Here is a 17,344-nt window from a genome sequence, read left to right as displayed (position 1 = left end):
AAGTACATAACAGTAATCGAGAGGGAAGGTAACAAACGCATTTATTATAATCTCAGCATTAGACTGAGACAACATAGGGTGAATAGGGGTAACCTACCTGACTGCTTGTAAAAGATGGTTGATATTCAATGTCGTTTTGGCTTGGGAGAGAGAAGTTTATTTCTGGAAAAAAATACTGAGTCAGCAAAACCAAAAGTGATCAGTTGACTTTTTGGGCATTTTTCTCATTTAGGTCACCCTCCTTACTGTCTGCAAGACAATGCTTTGAAATTGAATGTTGTTCTGTCCTGGGAGAGTAGAAGGACGTTCCGGGAAAGCTGCTGGGTCACCAAAACAAAAAATCAGCTTTTTTGGCAGTTTTCACATATGTGGTAACCTACCTGACTGCCCGTAAACGATGGTGTGCTATTCAATGTTGTTATCCCCTGGGAGAGTAGTGTCTTTCTGGAGAAAAGAATACTGATTCTTTGGGAAAAAAAGTGCAGTGTAAGCTTTTTGGGGGGCATTTTTCACATCTAGGGTAACCTACCTAGTGTAAAAGATGGTCATATCCAAACTCCTTTACCCTTTTTTGGGTGTTAACAAGAAAATGTTGAAGTGTACTTTGGCAAGACACAGCCCCTGATAAGCAGCTGATTCTGACAGAACAACAGATGGACTTTCTCAAGGTTTCTTCATTTTACCTCTTCCTGTGGTTGAGTCGTTCTTTGTCCTCGTCTCATGTAGGTTTGGATTAAGGGGTGATATAATAGTTGTCTGTGCAATCCTTTGAGACTTTTGGTGATTAAGGGCAATACAAATAAACACGAGTTGAGTTGACACACAAAGAAACAGACAACCAAACTAACGGATGAATAAACTTAGATCCCAAACGAAGACATTATCACCAGCCTCGCCTAGCTTGCTTAAGATAAAAAATATTATCCTGTTAATCAAGGCAACATGATCATTTCAAATAAAAAAAACATGACGCTGGTGCTAGGAATTAGTTTTCAAACATTTTCGACAGGTATTGTGAATAAAGATTTGTTTTTAATGAAAAAAAATCTTGCCTTTGCAAAGAAAAGGTTGATAAACACTGAATTAAGTTACCGTACATGCACGCATGTAATTACGTTTTACCGCACTCTGGTGGTGATTTCGAAGGAATGGCATCTCCTACCTGACCCGGAAATTAAATCTGCTCTCACAATTTACATTCAAATACTTCCGTTTTGTTCCGCTTCATGCAATTGTGTAAAAATGGCGGATATGGATGAATTATTCGGCAGTGACGGAGATAGTGATAATGATCAACGAGGTATGGTGTTCTCCTTCAAACTTTCATGTTGTACTTTTGTGACGCTTGCAGCGTGCGCAGTAATGGAACTACTTAGTTTTTGTTTTTTTTTTAGCAAAGGCTGAAAACAAGTACCAGACGCCGGTGTTTTTTCGCACTGCTAACACTCCGACTTAAGAACAAGATTAACAAAGATGTCATTTAATGAAATTGTGAATATGTTTGATTGCTAATAGGATTTTCGAGAAGGGTTTTTCAAATCCTCACTATGTGTTTGCTGGTAATAACATCATATTGGAACATAATATTATGAATGTGCTTGATTGCTGTTGTGATTGTCATGATTGTTTTATTTTAATATTAGTGTCAATAAATTTGTTCAAACCAATATACGTGTTGTTGGGGATTATTCTCTGATATTTATTTGTATTCTACTTTGGCAAACTAACATAGTTTGCTGTTTTTATTTGCTAAGTTATTCTCGTTTAGGTTCCTCTGTTAGTGTACTTTCTGAGATCCCTTTAGGAGTTTGCGTATATAAAGTTTTTTCCTTTTTCTTTTGTATTAATCGGTTTTAGGCATTTAACCAAATTATACTCCGTAATTTTTAGTTAAAACCAGTGGCGGTCCATGCATTTTACTCCTAGGTCTTCAGTAGTGCTACGTCTTAATCGACCCATTATAACTATTTTATATACATAATTTATTTAGTGCATTTATAACTTTGACACATTTTACAAAGCGCATCAATAATAACCACTTAAAATGTCAATAGTATTAAGAAATATAGCCACATTTTACTTACCAAAAATCTTTATTTTTTTGTGCACAAAATCCGTCCTCCTTTCTTTCCTCAAGAAGATCTCGATTAACCGTGCATTTCAGGTCCATCAAGAAGTTATTTTATATCGCCATCGAAGCTAATGCTGAAAGCCCAGCCTGTCCGGGTGTATTTCTGGCATAAGTTATTTTATTTATTGCTAAAGATGTCAATTCCACCGTAGCAGTGGATATGGCAATAGTTTTCTTACCCAATCATAGTTTGTAAAAACCGCCATCGATTACCTAGGTCTGCTAAAAGGCCCTGGCTCCGGACACTTAGAATATGGTTTGCTTAACTGCTTTATCGTCCCTTATTTTATGCCTCGACCCGCAGAACTGATTGTGAAGTCCTCCAGGTAGATTTCTTACTCAGAAAACAAGTAATGGCTGAAATGTGATTGGTTAAATTCTTAAATGCGTATGAAAGCACACATCTGGAAGCAGCACAACAAGGGGAAAATGAATAAAAGGAATCTGACAGATGATTTGGAATTATTTAATAAAGTATTCATGGGCAAAAAAGAATTCCCATCATTTGAATCTGACATTTTTAGGCCAGCAGAGAAGGTCCTGATGGCCCACCCCTGGTTAAAACTATGTTGTATATATTAATAGGAATGCAATTACAGTCTAGTATTCAAAAAGGATATTTACCTCCATGACTTTAGTGGTAGGGCAGCACGGCGGCGCAGTGGTTAGTGCGTGTGCGGCTCAGTTCTGAGGTCATGAGATCGAACCTTCCTGTGTGGAGTTTGCATGTTCTCCCCGTGCTTGCGTGGGTTTCCTCCGGGCACTCCGGTTTCCTTCCACATTCTAAAAACATGCTTGTCAGGTTAATTGGCCAGTCCAAATTGTCCCTAGGTGTGAATGAGCGAGTGAGTTGTCTGTCTCTGTGTGCCCCGGCAACCAGTTCAGGGTGTCCCCCTGCCCAGTGCACAAAGATAGCGACCCTACTAAGGATAAGCGGTGCAGATGATGGATGGATGGATGGACTTTAGTGGTATAAACTCCATGCATATTGCTGCACACGTTATTATATTATTTAAAAGAAAAACTTCAGTAGACCATCTTGACATTGAAATGTATAAACTTTGCATTAGGGTTATGAAAACCTCTTGTCTTTGTGTGATATGTAATCACCAAAATATATATTCTCAGTAAAATAATGCCTCCTCCTTGTCAGGTTTTTAAATTAATCTAAGATCATTGCAAAGTGCAGGTGTGTCTAATGTGATCAATTCTGTGCAGAATCTGCTTCCGGCTCTGGTTCTGATTCAGAGCAAGAGCAACCCCGTTCCGCCAGCAACGCATCTGGCAGTGGCAGTGATCGAGAGCGAGATGATGATGAAGAAGGAGAAGGCCAGGATGGTAGAAAACCCAGTATGAATAAGGTGTGTGCTGCTGTTCAAGACAATCTCCTTAAAATAAGAATTGCATGATAATGAAAATGCAAGAAACGGTTGCATGTCTCTAGAAAAGTTGGAGGACAAGGATGTCCATTCATCCATTATCTGCACCGCTTATCCTCAGTCGTGTCGCGGGGGTGCTGGAGCCTATCCCAGCTATCTTCGGGCAGTGGGCAGGGGACACACTGAACTGGTTGCCAGGCAGTCGCAGGGCACATAGAGAGAGACAACTCACTTGCTCATTCACACCTAGGGACACTTTGGACCAGCCAATTAACCTGACATGCATGGTTTTGGAATGTGGGAGGAAACCGGAGTGACCGGAGGAAACCCACGCAAGCACGGGGAGAACATACAAATTCCACACAGGAAGGTTCGATCTCATGACCTCAGAACTGTGCCACACGTGCGCTAACCACTGCGCTGCCGTGCTGCCCGGACAAGGATATGTTTTGTGTAAAAAGTAAATTCTCCTGTGGATCGTTTGAATAGTCATTGTACATCTTTTTATCTCTAGGAACTTTTTGGGGAGGACAGTGAGGAAGAGGAACACAGTCAACACAGTGGCAGCGGACGCAGCGACAACCAATCTGAGCGGTCGGGCAATCAGTCTGATGTCAGCGTTCACTCGGATCAGGCTAAAAACGACCACTCTGATGTAGAGCAGCACAGCGGCTCGGAACGTGGTCATCGAGATGATGACGAAGAAGAGGATGAGGATGGAGGCCACCGGTCAGATGTTGGAAGCCCAGCAGGCAGTGGGATGTCTGTAGAGGGGAGTCCTCGCTCTGAGAGGGGCAGCGTTCATTCTGACAGAAGGTGGGTAGATTTTGGATTTTAATCAGACTCTTTGCCTTTGTATGTATATTCATGTGTTGCTTAATTTTGCAGAAATTGATTAATCAAGGATTTGCCTGCAGACACAGAGTCATAAATCAGTGAAATATGATGTGTCAGCTTTCGGTGCTTTTCTACTGTTTTGATCTTTGTCTGAGATTATGTGGTACGTGTATGTTATTTCAGCATACACAGTGACCTTGGAACCCCACAATCAGGAGCAGGCACCCCTCATTCAGATGCAGAGGGCTCAGGCCAGGAGAATCATTCAGAAGATGAAAAGTGGGAAGGCAGGGTTAAAAGTGACCAATCAGAGGATGAAGAGCAGAAACGCCAATACTCAGATGAAGAAAGGGGGAACTCGGATGACGAAGCGCCTAGGAACAGAAATTCAGGTACAGAGTCTTAGGAACAGACTCGAAAAAAATTCTTATTTTAGACCTTTTAGAACGTCAGTATGAAATTGTCAAACCCCCCAAAACTCTTCAATCATTGTGAGCGTAAGAAAAATAATGTTATATGTGAACAAGATGCACTTCAAAGTACATGTTCTGCAAAGTGAAATAGTCCGACGCTGCATTGTTCCGTTGTTGTCATTCCTTACTTTTTCTATTTTATTTTTCAGAATCTGCTAAAGGAAGCGATAGTGAAGATGATTTTATCCATAGGAAAAGCAAAGCAAAAGTGGCTTCAGACTCTGATTCTGACAGTGAAACTGGTGCAAATGATAGTAAGAGACCTTGATAAGCATTCACCCTTCACAGCTCTCATGTTTTTTTTGCCCGGGCTTACAAGGTCAATTGTTTTTTGCTTCCATGCAGACAAGAAATCTGTAGCAGATGATCTGTTCGGCGAAGCTGATGACATATCTTCTGACAGTGATGCAGAAAAGCCTCCAACTCCGGGACAACCCATGGTATCAAGCAAATTTTTTTCATTACCATCTCGGTCATTTTTGTTGAGAATCTGCTTTGTCCGTAATCGCTTTTTATTACGGCTATATGGAGCTGCGTTTGATTAGCATTTCTCTTTAGGATACAGAAGATATTTTGGAAGGTGAGCAGGCAGATGAGGAGCCTGTGCCAGAGACTCGTATCGAAGTAGAAATCCCTAAAGTCAGCACCGACCTTGGCTCTGACCTTTATTTTGTGAAGCTGCCCAATTTCCTTTCGGTGGAGCCCAGGTTAGGCCCAATTAAAAGTTATCAACGCTCACTGTATAACTTTATTCTGCACTAACTGTAACACAAGGCGTGTTTTGGTATCACTTATGAATTTTTAATAAGAGTTTGATTTAATTCCCCCAATTTAGACCTTTTGATCCACAGTACTATGAGGATGAATTTGAGGATGAGGAAATGCTGGATGAAGAAGGACGCACCCGACTAAAATTAAAGGTATGTACACTTTAACTTTTCGGTATCTAGTTGTTTTACCTTAGAGCACCTAAGCTTGAGTGAACCCACTGTACTAATTTCTGAATTGACTAACAAATAACCATTGAAATTACGTGAGACATAGTTATAAAACAAGCTCCATAGTTATTTATGGGACAGGTGTCCTAGAAGCTTTTGCTTCACCCTCGTTCCTTTTTTTATTCCAGTTGTTTTATTTTAACTTTGTCTTGTTATGTTAGTTGCAACATGCCTGAAAATAAAACAAAAATATCAGTCTTCCATCTCCTTTCTTCTCGTGTCCAAAAAGAAAAATAAGCAGTACAACTTCACCCAAAGTCAAGCAGATGAAAAGTGTTATACGCACTTTGCTCAAAGGCAGAAATCACAGAATTTTACGAGGTGCATCTACAGTCCTGTCTTTTTAGGCTTCCCTTTAGCAGGAGTTAGGATCTCCCTTACCCCATTTGTTCCGTGTTTCACTTTAAATCGCATATTTCTTTATATACATTTCACAAAAAAAGTAGCTTTTTATTAAACAAATGAGCTAATTTGTTGCCTGGGATGTTTAACATGGTGTGCGTAGATGTGCTTATGTTTGTAAACACAAACTGCAAAGCAGCATGGGAATCAATATTGCAGGTTTACTATTGGCAGTGGTAGCGGACCTGACAACACTCAAGTTAGTTTGGCCAGGAACGGACATGCTGTTAACAAACCTGGTAAACTTTGCCACTATTGATGAATGAAACCTGTTAAAACAGCAAGTTTGTTTTCTTATTGTGGATACGAGGTTGGTATGTTTGTTTGAAGCCAAACGATTAAATTTCAGCCAAATTGACATTGTTTACCTAACTTGCTAGTGTTAAACCTGTAACTTTCAGGAAAAGCTTCTTTTCCTTTTCATTTTTCTAAGATCTACTATCCCTTTGGAAGATGGTGTTTTTTTGTGAGATGAGAGCATTTTGACTCATTTTGTTGTCAACTCTGGTCTGTTAGATAATATCATTGTAGAATTTATTGAAGTATCAAAACTATTTTGAGGGGTTGCAGCATATTAACATACTTTCTGCCGCTTTTTAAAATAAATTCAACAATTACAAATTAGAAAGTAACTAATCATTTTTATAAAATTCTAAACAAATTCTAAAATGTTTTCAGACACGGCAACATAATAAAAAGTATGCTGTCATGTTAAGTTAAACTAGATTATTAAAAGTAGGTATGTCATTGTTCCTCTATGGCACCTTAGAAAAAGGAGGTGAGAGACTTCTATGTAATGTTGCAGTCTCTAAGCAAACCTTCTTAGAATTTTGTAATCGGCACATTTGTACTTCGTCAAAATTCAAAAGTCTTAAATGGAATAGGGGCTGCAGTGGCTCAGGAGGTAGAGCCACTGTGTTACATGTCGTAGTGTCCTTGGGTAAGACACTGAACCCTTAATACCCCCAATAAGCAGGTTAGCGCCTCACATGGCTGCACGGTCGCTAATGGGAAATGTGAAGAACAATGTTAAAGCGCTTTGGGAAGTCTTGACTTGAAAAGCGCTATATAAATGCGGATCATTTCATTTCATATAGAACTGTATCTTGAGGTACATGTTGCATCGGTAGGTTTGCATGAATTCGTCCCCTACGGCTAGTCAAGTGCACTGACTTTCAAATACAGTACCACTCTCAAAACTCAATGAATACGGAACTCTAGTTTTGCCAGCTGATATATATTTTTTGCATGCACTGTAATTTTGGACCCATTTACGAGTAAGTTGGTGCCAATATCAGCTCTGCCTAAGTAATTGGTACAGAGATAGTATCTTTTTCAAACTCGCCCAGGCCTCATCACTAACATTACGATTTAATTTGAAGGCAGGGGCCTCGACCGATGGTACCTTTTTACAGGCTGCAAATTTGACTCCCCTGGTATACAAACACGTCAAATTTTAGATAAGAAAGGTGTTTTGTCATAATATTTTTTGGCTGTGAAAGTTGAATTCTAGCTGAAATTAAGATGATGCATCTCTCAGGTGGAGAATACCATTCGTTGGCGAGTCAAACGTGACGAAGAGGGAAACGAAATGCGCGAAAGCAATGCTCGCATTGTCAAATGGTCTGACGGGAGGTACGTTCTAACTGTCATCCTTTCCCTTTGTCTAATTGGTATCCGAATAAACTCCCTCAAACCTCTCCTGCCCCAACTCTGCACTTTCCTTTTTGCTGCAGCATGTCCCTCCACCTAGGCAATGAGGTGTTTGATGTTTACAAAGCTCCTCTCCAAGGAGACCACAACCACTTGTTCATCCGCCAGGGTACTGGGTTGCAGGGACAGGCTGTGTTTAAAACCAAGCTTACATTCAGGTAATTTCTCATCTCTCCTTTGGACCACTAACACGAAATAAAGATAGATAGAGGCATAAATATTTATCTAAAATATTAAATTGTAAATAATACTACAGGGTCCTATGCTATTATTTGCTCTATTGAAGCCCAAGGAGCATCTATTAAGGCTTCATCAGAAAATTTGCTCCAAGTCCCTGAATTAAGTTGTCCCAACTGGCGTAATCCTCTTAGCTGCTACCTGTCCACATTGGGGTTCCATTTTTTCCACTAAAAGATTGCCAGCCAAAGTTGAATTAATTGACAAAATAATTACAGTGTGCCATATTTTGCTTTATTGTGATGAGTCCCTGTATTTTAATATCAACCACATTATAAATAAATGTGCAAGTTATTTTTTTCTTGCAACAAAATGAATTGGTCTTATAACACAGGATTGGACGATTTGCATATGCTTCAAAACAATTGTCTTATGCTTTTTGGTTGTGTCTTGGTAGAGGTTAAGATAGGGTCTCCCAATCCTTGTCCTCCAGTTTACAATGGTGTTAGTGTTACACAACCTGTGCTACTTTGCATTATATTGCTGAGATGCTGTTGATGCAGTCCCAATATTGCCATTAATTTCCTATTTCAACTCATTTACTTACTTAGACTGACATGGACATCGAAAACATTGCAGAGTTGATGGTAAATGAAGTAAAAAAGACACATATTGGGCATTTTTAAAAAGTTAAGATTCCATAGAAAATAAGTTGTTCATTTTTCCCCAGTAGCAGTTTGATAAAACTGTGTCCTCTGATATCCCTTTTGAGAATGGGCATCTAGCTAAATATGTATATGGTTAGTACCTTTTACAGTTTGAAAGGAAGAGGTCCTGCAGAGAGCCTACTATTTGTGTCCAAGTAATTTTAAACGTCATCTATCATATTTTTTTATTCAGATTTCTTTGGTTGACATGTTCTTAATATGTCATCTAGATAGATAGATAGATAGATATATACTTTATTCATCCCCGAAGGGAAATTCACACTTCCAGCAGTCTACCCCGTTGTTTATTAACAGATTAACATGATGCCCGAGGGTGCTTGTAGCGGAGTGGATGACGTCAACATGCTAATACCAATGATGCTGTTGTCAGCTACTCTGACTTTGTACGCCATCTGAAGAAAGATCTACATGAAGCTGCTCAAATTGTACAGAGGAATACTCTCAGAGAACAGACTCGTCATGCCAAGCTGTACAACCGTAGGGCCAAAGGATCACCTCTCGTCGTGGGAGACCGGGTGTTGATCGCCAACAGAGGTGTCCCGGGGAAACGCAAAGTTGCAGATAAGTGGGAGTCAACCCCGTATGAAGTCATATCAGTCAAGCCTGATCTCAATGTCTACAGAGTCAAGGATTGTCTGACGGGCAAAGAGAAGGTAGTTCACAGGAATTTGCTGCTCTCTGTTAGCTTCTTGCCCTGTGAGGATGATCTGGCCAGCGAATCTGAACACTCAGAGTCTGACGCTGCTATGCATGGAAGTGATGTATGCCCTGATTTACCTGACGCGGTTGAAGACAGTGATGTCCGTACAGTAAACTGGGTGATACAGGCAGGTGAAGAGCAAGTTCATCCAGAGGTAGAGGATAACTCACTAGACAGCAGATCTGATGCCCAGTCCGACTCTCGCAGTGTTGATACATCCAGCCGAGGAAGTCAGCACATCCCCGAACAAGATGTTGACCATACTTCAAGTGACAATACGGAAAGCCCATCACAGTGCTCTGAAAACATGATCCCTTTGGGTATGGGTCTCCCAGACGAGACCCCATTGAACACTGACCATCTGGACGCAGACTCCCCTGATACTGACTGTTTAGACTTGACTGCCCCAGACCTTCAAGCTCAGGTTATTTGTGCTCAACCTAACCGTTATGGTCTTAGGGTCCGCCAGTCCATCAGGCCTCCTAGTCGTCTTATTTGTCAGATGAATGACCATGTGGTAGGTGACAATCATCTGTCCGCAATATCTGCAAGTTCCTAGTTTAAGTTCAGTAGAGATGCACTTTCAGTTTGAGTAACAAAGCTTGAGTAAGAAACAAGAATTGTGCCTATGTGAGCACTTACAACTACAGGAACAATGTTTGATATTTCAGAGATGTAACAGGCATCTTTGAGTCTGTGCTTAGTTAGGAGTTTGCTCGCCTCCTTTCTTTTCACACTCCTTTTTGGGAGAGTTTTAGAACTGACATGCACTTCAGTTTGTTCCTTGTAATACTGTACCAGTTTTCGTGTCCTCTTTTTCATCAGTATTTGCCTTTTTGGCATGTGATTTTTTTTCTTTTTAGTGTAGCACTCCCATATTTAGCAGAATTTCAGGGGGGTGTATGTAACGGGTGTAATAATAACTTTTATTTTATTGAAATTCCTGCTAAAATATGTGTATAGTTTTTGGTAAATGTCCTGCAATGCTGAGTCCAACAGTGCCATCTGCTGGTATGTGGTGGGGTTTGGTTTTGGCTTCTAACATGTGACCAGGAGGCGGGGTTTTGTCAGTTTAACCAGAGTACTACAAAGAGATCAAAGAGATCAAACCCAGCAGAAAAAGCTAATGTTGTGACTCATCCATTTGCAGAAACTGTAATAATAAAAACCTCATCATCCAGTCCAGCGTGAATGTGGATCTTTGGTGGGACACGTACACCGCGGTTACATTGCACGCCAGTCCAAAAGTTCGACATTCCTGCGGCAGATGGAAATCTTTTCTTTGTGAAAATCCAGGGATACACCACCTCGTGTTAGCAAGTCCGCCTCCTCTCCGATTCCCCCCGGCTTTCATGTCTCTGTTTAGCGACGTTGAAGCCGGATTTCTCCGGGTGGCTCCGGGTGGCTACACGTTAGCGTCCGGAATGCTAAACGTGAGCCACGTTTCCGCAAAACACAGCAACTGCGCTCCCTGTGCGCTTCGATGTTTTCCACCAGCGCTCGATGATCTTATTTGGTCGTGAGTTCGCATTTACCATGATTACGGATGGTACCGAAGACTTATAACGCCGCTAGCCGCTTCGCTAGCTTCGGCTTTTCTTCCACCATGGGCCCCTTCATCACGCCGGCACGAGAATTCCTCAGGGCAAGGAGTTGAAATACACGCATTTCTTGTGCGTTAAAACCCATGTCCATAGGATAGAAGTAATCCATAGTGTAGTTGTCAAAACGGGAAGAAAAAACACCGAAGATAGGAGCAGACAATAAAACAATTGGGCAGCTGCTGGAAAAGGCAGCCGCTCTTGGCAGCGCCGCTTTGATGTATATGTATGATGTATATGATGTATATCTAGGGACTCCAGTTAAGTTGATGAGGTGATCTTAAACGTTACATTAGCTATGAACCAAATGATTTTATCTGATACAAGCCAGCCCCACCAGAAATGTCAAGATCAGAAAAAACTGACTCCTTACATTTTTAAGATGATTTAAATACCTCACTGATGCACATTTAAGCTTTTTACTACTCTTATTAATCCATTTCTTAGCCATAAATGTGAGGTAAACTAGTAACCTTTGCTGTGTCTTCAAGGTGACAAAAATGTTGCCTCCACATAAGATACTGTTTTACTGTAAAGCTCATACATACAGCAGTGAAGTTCAATTCCAAAATGTATACCCGTAATCAAACTAAATGATGGAAGGTCATAGTGCAAAATGCATTTTTATTCTTATCACTTGTTAATCCTGGAATGACACTTCTAATTTCCTTATCCATTTAATTATTTTGTCTTTATGTGTTATCATTTATTCTTTGACTAGAACAAATAAATGGGAGTTAGACTTGTATAGTATATTACCCTTGTCAAAGACTTTATTGATACGACCTTTTCAAATTTTTATCAATATTAATCTAAAAAATGGCAATAATATTCATTAAAGCGTTGATTGCAATTTTACAATTGGCACAGCTATAAAATGCATGGTCTGACATCCATCAATTTACCACAAAAATCACTACAAATTGACTGTTGCAATTATACATTTAAAAAAGTTGAATGAAATGACAATATGTATAGTCTATAAGCAAAGTTTTATTGAAGGATAATCAAAATATGCATCATACTAAAGTCCATGGAAATGTTTATGAAACCATAAATGTTTCACACAATTGACAGTTATAGTTTCAGGGGATAATCTTAGCCTGGTTGTTAGCCTGGTCTGGAGCAAGCTAGCTGTGGAGAACAAATCACTGTAGTAACTGGGCCTAGATAAATTTAATGTGCTTTCATGCAACCAACTTAAGGCTAAATTCAGCCCAAATGAATAACGTATCTTGGCTTAATCCCTCATCTTTGTCTCGTGCACTAAGGTTGTATGTTTCAGTGGTGCCTCCTGCAGATCACTGAAACAATGTGTTGTTCGACAGAGCTCAATATTTTGTTAGGTTGTACAGTGTACCGGAACATAGTTCCTCCACACCTTTCTTACCTTTTAGCTCCTGACCCAATTGCATGCTTGGGTTCATGGGTTATTTCTTCTTAGCACGCTGTGCCACAACACAATATTATGTAGTGTGTCTAGTAATAAATTCAACAAAAAACATATTTCAATTCTGAGATGAGATGTAAGTGATACCAGTCTTTGCTGTAATTTTTTCTGACCAGGCCACACTCGACTGACAGCGCCACACACAGGAAAATGACTCTGTCACTGGCCGACCGTTGTTCTAAGACACAGAAGATCCGAATCCTCCCAATGGCCGGACGAGATCCAGAGTCACATCGTACTGAAATGATTAAGGTGACACCTGTCCCATTTGTTTTAAAAACTCAAATTGTTGTTTATTATAGTCGGTCAGTGTCAACTCCTCCGTAATTGCATAATGGGGAACTCTACTGACAAATTCCATTAACATTGGGAAGATTATTTTTTCCTCACGGATACATAAATACAGTGATTCCTTGATTTTTGTGGGAGTTGCATTCCCAAAATGTCTCCCGATAGTCAAAACCCGTTAAGTAGAGTTATTCTTTTTTTAATAAGATATCAGTTACATATAATATACACAAAATTAAGAAAATAACAACTATGGATCTACAAATAAAAGCACAAAACATAATTAAAGTTGAATGAATTGTCTTTGTTATTATGCAATAGTACAATATGATTGTAGGGCTCCCACTTTCAGTGTAAGAAAGTAATGTATAGAGCGTCCAGCTGGCTGCATGCTATTATCAAAGATCCATGGGTTGAGACAGGTCTCTGTGATGATTGAAATACAGGAGTCACAAGTGTAGCAGTTCCCCTGAGTTGAAGGTCATCCCTTTCATGGGTAATGGATCTGGCCGGTGTTAAGATAGTTGCTATGTATCCTAGCCGTAGCAGTAGGCCGGACCTGCAGCCCCGCTATTGCTTTCTCTCCAGACGCTGCCTTAGTCTCTTCCCGGACTCGATAACAATCCATGGAGCACCAGGTGGTGATCAGCATTTCTTTGCACTCTTCTAGAAGACTGTCTTCAGAGTCCGATTTATTTTATGAATTTTTAACTAAAATAAGCCACTAAAATACTATCTGTCGCTATACTTCGCAGTGTGTTTTGGTGGCCACATTGACTTTTATGCTCGCTCTGCTCTTTGACTGACAGCATAGACCAGCCAATCACAGTCACGCCCACCCAACAACAAAGCCCTGCCCCTGTAATAGCATTTGTTGTATGTTGTCTGCTTCAGAACACAATGCACAGTGCATTGATATCAATGACAATAAAGACAACTTAATTCAAAATCTGCAAAGTATCAAACAACACAAGTAAACCAAGATACACTGAGGGATTACTGTACACTTACAACGATTTGTTGTTTATTCAAACTGGTTCTAATCTAGAAAGAAGAGGAGCGCTTGCGAGCGTCAATCCGTCGAGAGTCGCAACAGAGAAGGATGAGGGAGAAGCAGCATCAGAGAGGCTTGAGCAGCAGCTACCTAGAGCCTGATCGCTACGACGACGAAGAAGAGGGGGAGGAGGCCATTAGTTTGGCGGCCATTAAGGGCAAATACAAAGGCGGAGGAGGCTTGAGAGGTGAGCGCTAATCCTGTGGAAGGGAGAGAGGTATTTGTACTTAAGTAGGTTTTTCTACTATCTTCAGGGTGTTTCTAAAGTCTAAGCCACATTTTGACATTGAATATGTCAAACTATTGAGGATAGAAAAACACTTGATAAATTTAGAATGCCTGTAATCTCAATATTTACATAGAATGTTCAAAGATGTTCAATATGAGCACCATTGAACACACATCAAGCCAAAAGTCAAATTCTTGCCAAACACGTCACAACGGTGCGTTTTCAATGGTTGCAACAGCTTCTGTTTAATGTGCTTTCAGCTCATTCAAGTCTCTCGAAATAGGGGGGGACATAGATCAATCCTTACACAAATCCCCACTAAAATAAATCACATGGTGTGAGATCTGGGTGGCCAGGACATAGGATCAGGATCATGATCATTCTGCCAAACCGTCCAAGCAATTTGTCTGGCAGTGTTGTGTTCAGAAACTGTTAAACCCTGAGGTTCCAGTGTGGTGCCGCCCCATCCTGTTCGAAAATGAAGTCACCAAACAGTTTTTTTACTCAATTTATCTGTCTCATCATTGACTATTGCTCTTCCAAAGAAGAATGGTCTGTAAATAGCTTTCTCTGACATAGCACAAATTTCACTGATGCTCGAAAATGTCATGTTGCATACTCTGTACCCCATATGCAAGTTTTATGCTTTTTAGCTTTGCCATTTACACGGAAAGTCGCCGCATTACTAGAAACAACCGTCATCAGGTCCTTCATCTTCTGTTCCTTTGCAATGCAAAGGTCACGAAAAGCTGGTTTATCAATGTCCTTTAACTCAGTCTACTGGCTCTTCTGATCAATTTATGGGGGCTCTGCTAGAAAGCAGTTTGAACTAGTTCATTCACATCTTCTGATGTTGAAGACCTTTCCCATTCTTGTAGCTGAGCATAAGCACAAAATTACCATGCCATCTCACGATGGACTTCCCCTCTGGTGGCCTATTTCTGAATTTTCTGCGAAATGATCATTGAACAACAATGCATGATTCAGTTTTTGCAAGCTCAATCACACTCAATGCCTTTTCTGGTTAGATTAATGCCATCAATCGGTCTGAAAAATAAATACAAAAAATGGCACGTTTTTTTACTACCATTCATAGTTGAGTAGCTGTGGGGACTTCCAAAAGGCCCAAAGCCTTTTGGAACACAATGTATAATAATTCCAGCTTTTATTTTGTATAACTTAATATATTCAATTTAAAAATAATATCTGTCATTATGCCTGTTCTGATGCAAACATATTATTTTCCTATTTACCTTTCCGGTGATTGTTTTTCTACGATTGCCCATTGTCATTATTATTATTGTTATTTACTGTATTATTATTATTATTTTTTTTACTTCTTTCAGAGGACCGTGCAAGAATCTACTCATCAGACAGCGATGAAGGTTCTGACGATGACAAAGCCCAAAGGCTGATGAAGGCCAAAAAGCTCGACAGTGATGAGGTGAGTGTTTTATGTCACTCTGTACATAGATGGCAGTGTGGTGCAGATCAGCACTAAAGTTTAAAATCCAGTCTTCCCACATATTGCCTGCATATAAGTCTTGAGTGGTGGAAAGCACAAGGGAAGGTGCTGATTCGTGTTTTCCACTTGGAAGAATGTGCAAGTCGTAATTTGCAGTGTGGAACTAGACAGTTGTTTTTTTTTCTTCAATTGATCATAGATAAATGAGCAAAATGATTTTTCGATGCAAAATGATTTTTCGATACAAAATAATACAAATAAAAGTGAAATGTGTAATAAGATAAAACGCATTTCATCAGAATTAAGAAATGGAAAAAGACCAATTACATTTCCTTTTAATCAGAATGACTTGATCTTTTTTCAGGAAGGAGAGGGGTTTGGTAAACGAAAAGCAGAGGACGATGATGATGAAATAGCCACGAAGAAGGCTAAGAAATACGTCATCAGTGATGAAGAAGAAGAGGAGGAGGAAGAGGAACAACAAGGGCAACAAGTGGAGGAGGAGGAGGAGGAGGAGGAGGAAGAAGACGACGAATAATAATTTCATTTTTACCCCCTTACGGAAGTCTCAGTGCATGGCATTGCCCACATGGCTGATAAAACAGCCATACCTTGTGTATAAATACTTTTTAAGGAACTTTGTGTAGCTTTCTACATTTGTCTTGTTTGTTTTTGTACAGATGAAGTGAGAAATAAACTGTTGTGTAACCAAAATTCCCCATGGATTTTTGGAAAACCTTCCTAAGAAGGCTTTATTGGCATGATTTGCACATGATGATTTATCGTAGGTATACGGTTTCTGATGAGAGGTTTAATCTAAATATAGTCTATTCATTGAACTTGTTTTTCCATTGAAAATGATCTAAATTTTCTAAAAGGGATTTCATCAACTGATGAAACTTATTTGATATGTTAGCATTAACAAAAATAAACTACAAATATATTAACTTGTGTAAACGGGCATGAAAATCTCTCACCTCTAGGGGAGTTCACTAGGGTGACCTACGTGAATTATATAGATCCAAGGAGAATAGGTTTTGAGGTGGATATTGAGATTTACCAGTGAATCAGGCATTGAAAATAAAATCAGTGTGGTTCGTGAGGGCAGGAGTATCGTATTTTTGTGTAATGCCCAGTAGATTTACTAGATCGTATCTCTATCCATTTTCTGCACAGCTTATCCTCATTCAGGTTGCAGGGGGTGCTGGACCCCAGACCAACTATCTTCGGGCAGGGGACAACCTCAGGCACACAGACAATTCACTTGCTCATTCACTCATAGTGACAATTTGGACCTGCAAATTAATGTGCCATGTATGTTTTTGAAATGTGGAAGTAACTCAGGCAGGCGCGGGAAAAACATGCAGCCTCCGCACCCTAGGGCGCTAACCCCTAGCCGCCATGCCACTCGGATTTCATCTCGTCACACTATTTTTCTTCATCGTCCTTAAGACGAATCCTCCAGAATGGAGAAGACAAAGTAGTCCTGAAAGATCCATCCAGCCATCCATTATCTGCACCGCTTATCCTCTTTAGGGTCACAGGGGGGCTGTAGCCCATCCCAGCTATCTTCGGGCAGTGGGCAGGGGACACCCTGCACTGGTTGCCAGCCAGTCGCAGGGCACAAAGGGACAGACAACTCACTTGATCATTCACACCTAGGGACAATTCTGACCAGCCAATTAACTTGACCAGCTTGTTTTTGGAATGTGTGAGGAA

At 40.2% G+C, this 17,344-nt stretch overlaps 1 protein-coding gene across 1 annotated transcript; it reads left to right on the top strand.

The window, feature by feature from the left end:
• The first annotated feature begins 1,176 nt into the window (after positions 1-1,176).
• Positions 1,177-16,365, top strand: leo1 (LEO1 homolog, Paf1/RNA polymerase II complex component). Its single transcript, XM_088333260.1, has 14 exons — positions 1,177-1,300; positions 3,350-3,492; positions 4,025-4,326; positions 4,531-4,739; positions 4,970-5,074; positions 5,166-5,260; positions 5,379-5,527; positions 5,656-5,740; positions 7,761-7,855; positions 7,957-8,091; positions 12,706-12,841; positions 13,926-14,118; positions 15,507-15,604; positions 15,990-16,365. The coding sequence occupies exons 1-14, from the start codon at positions 1,243-1,245 to the stop codon at positions 16,161-16,163; spliced, it is 1,977 nt and encodes a 658-aa protein (XP_088189386.1). The 5' UTR covers positions 1,177-1,242; the 3' UTR covers positions 16,164-16,365.
• Positions 16,366-17,344: the final 979 nt, after the last annotated feature.

Source organism: Urocampus carinirostris, chromosome 4 (genome assembly GCF_059441175.1).
Source record: "Urocampus carinirostris isolate Australia breed hairy pipefish chromosome 4, RoL_Ucar_1.0, whole genome shotgun sequence".
Taxonomy (NCBI): Eukaryota; Metazoa; Chordata; class Actinopteri; order Syngnathiformes; family Syngnathidae; genus Urocampus; species Urocampus carinirostris.
The sequence above is the reverse complement of the archived record's forward strand: the minus strand, read 5'-3'. Positions and strand labels throughout refer to the sequence as shown.

Coding starts and splice junctions, on each gene's coding strand:
- leo1 (XM_088333260.1), top strand. CDS start 1,243: ATGGCGGATATGGATGAATTATTCGGCAGTGACGGAGATAGTGATAAT. Junction 7,856..7,956: donor GTCAAATGGTCTGACGGGAG/GTACGTTCTAAC, acceptor TTTTTGCTGCAG/CATGTCCCTCCACCTAGGCA. Junction 12,842..13,925: donor ATCGTACTGAAATGATTAAG/GTGACACCTGTC, acceptor GTTCTAATCTAG/AAAGAAGAGGAGCGCTTGCG.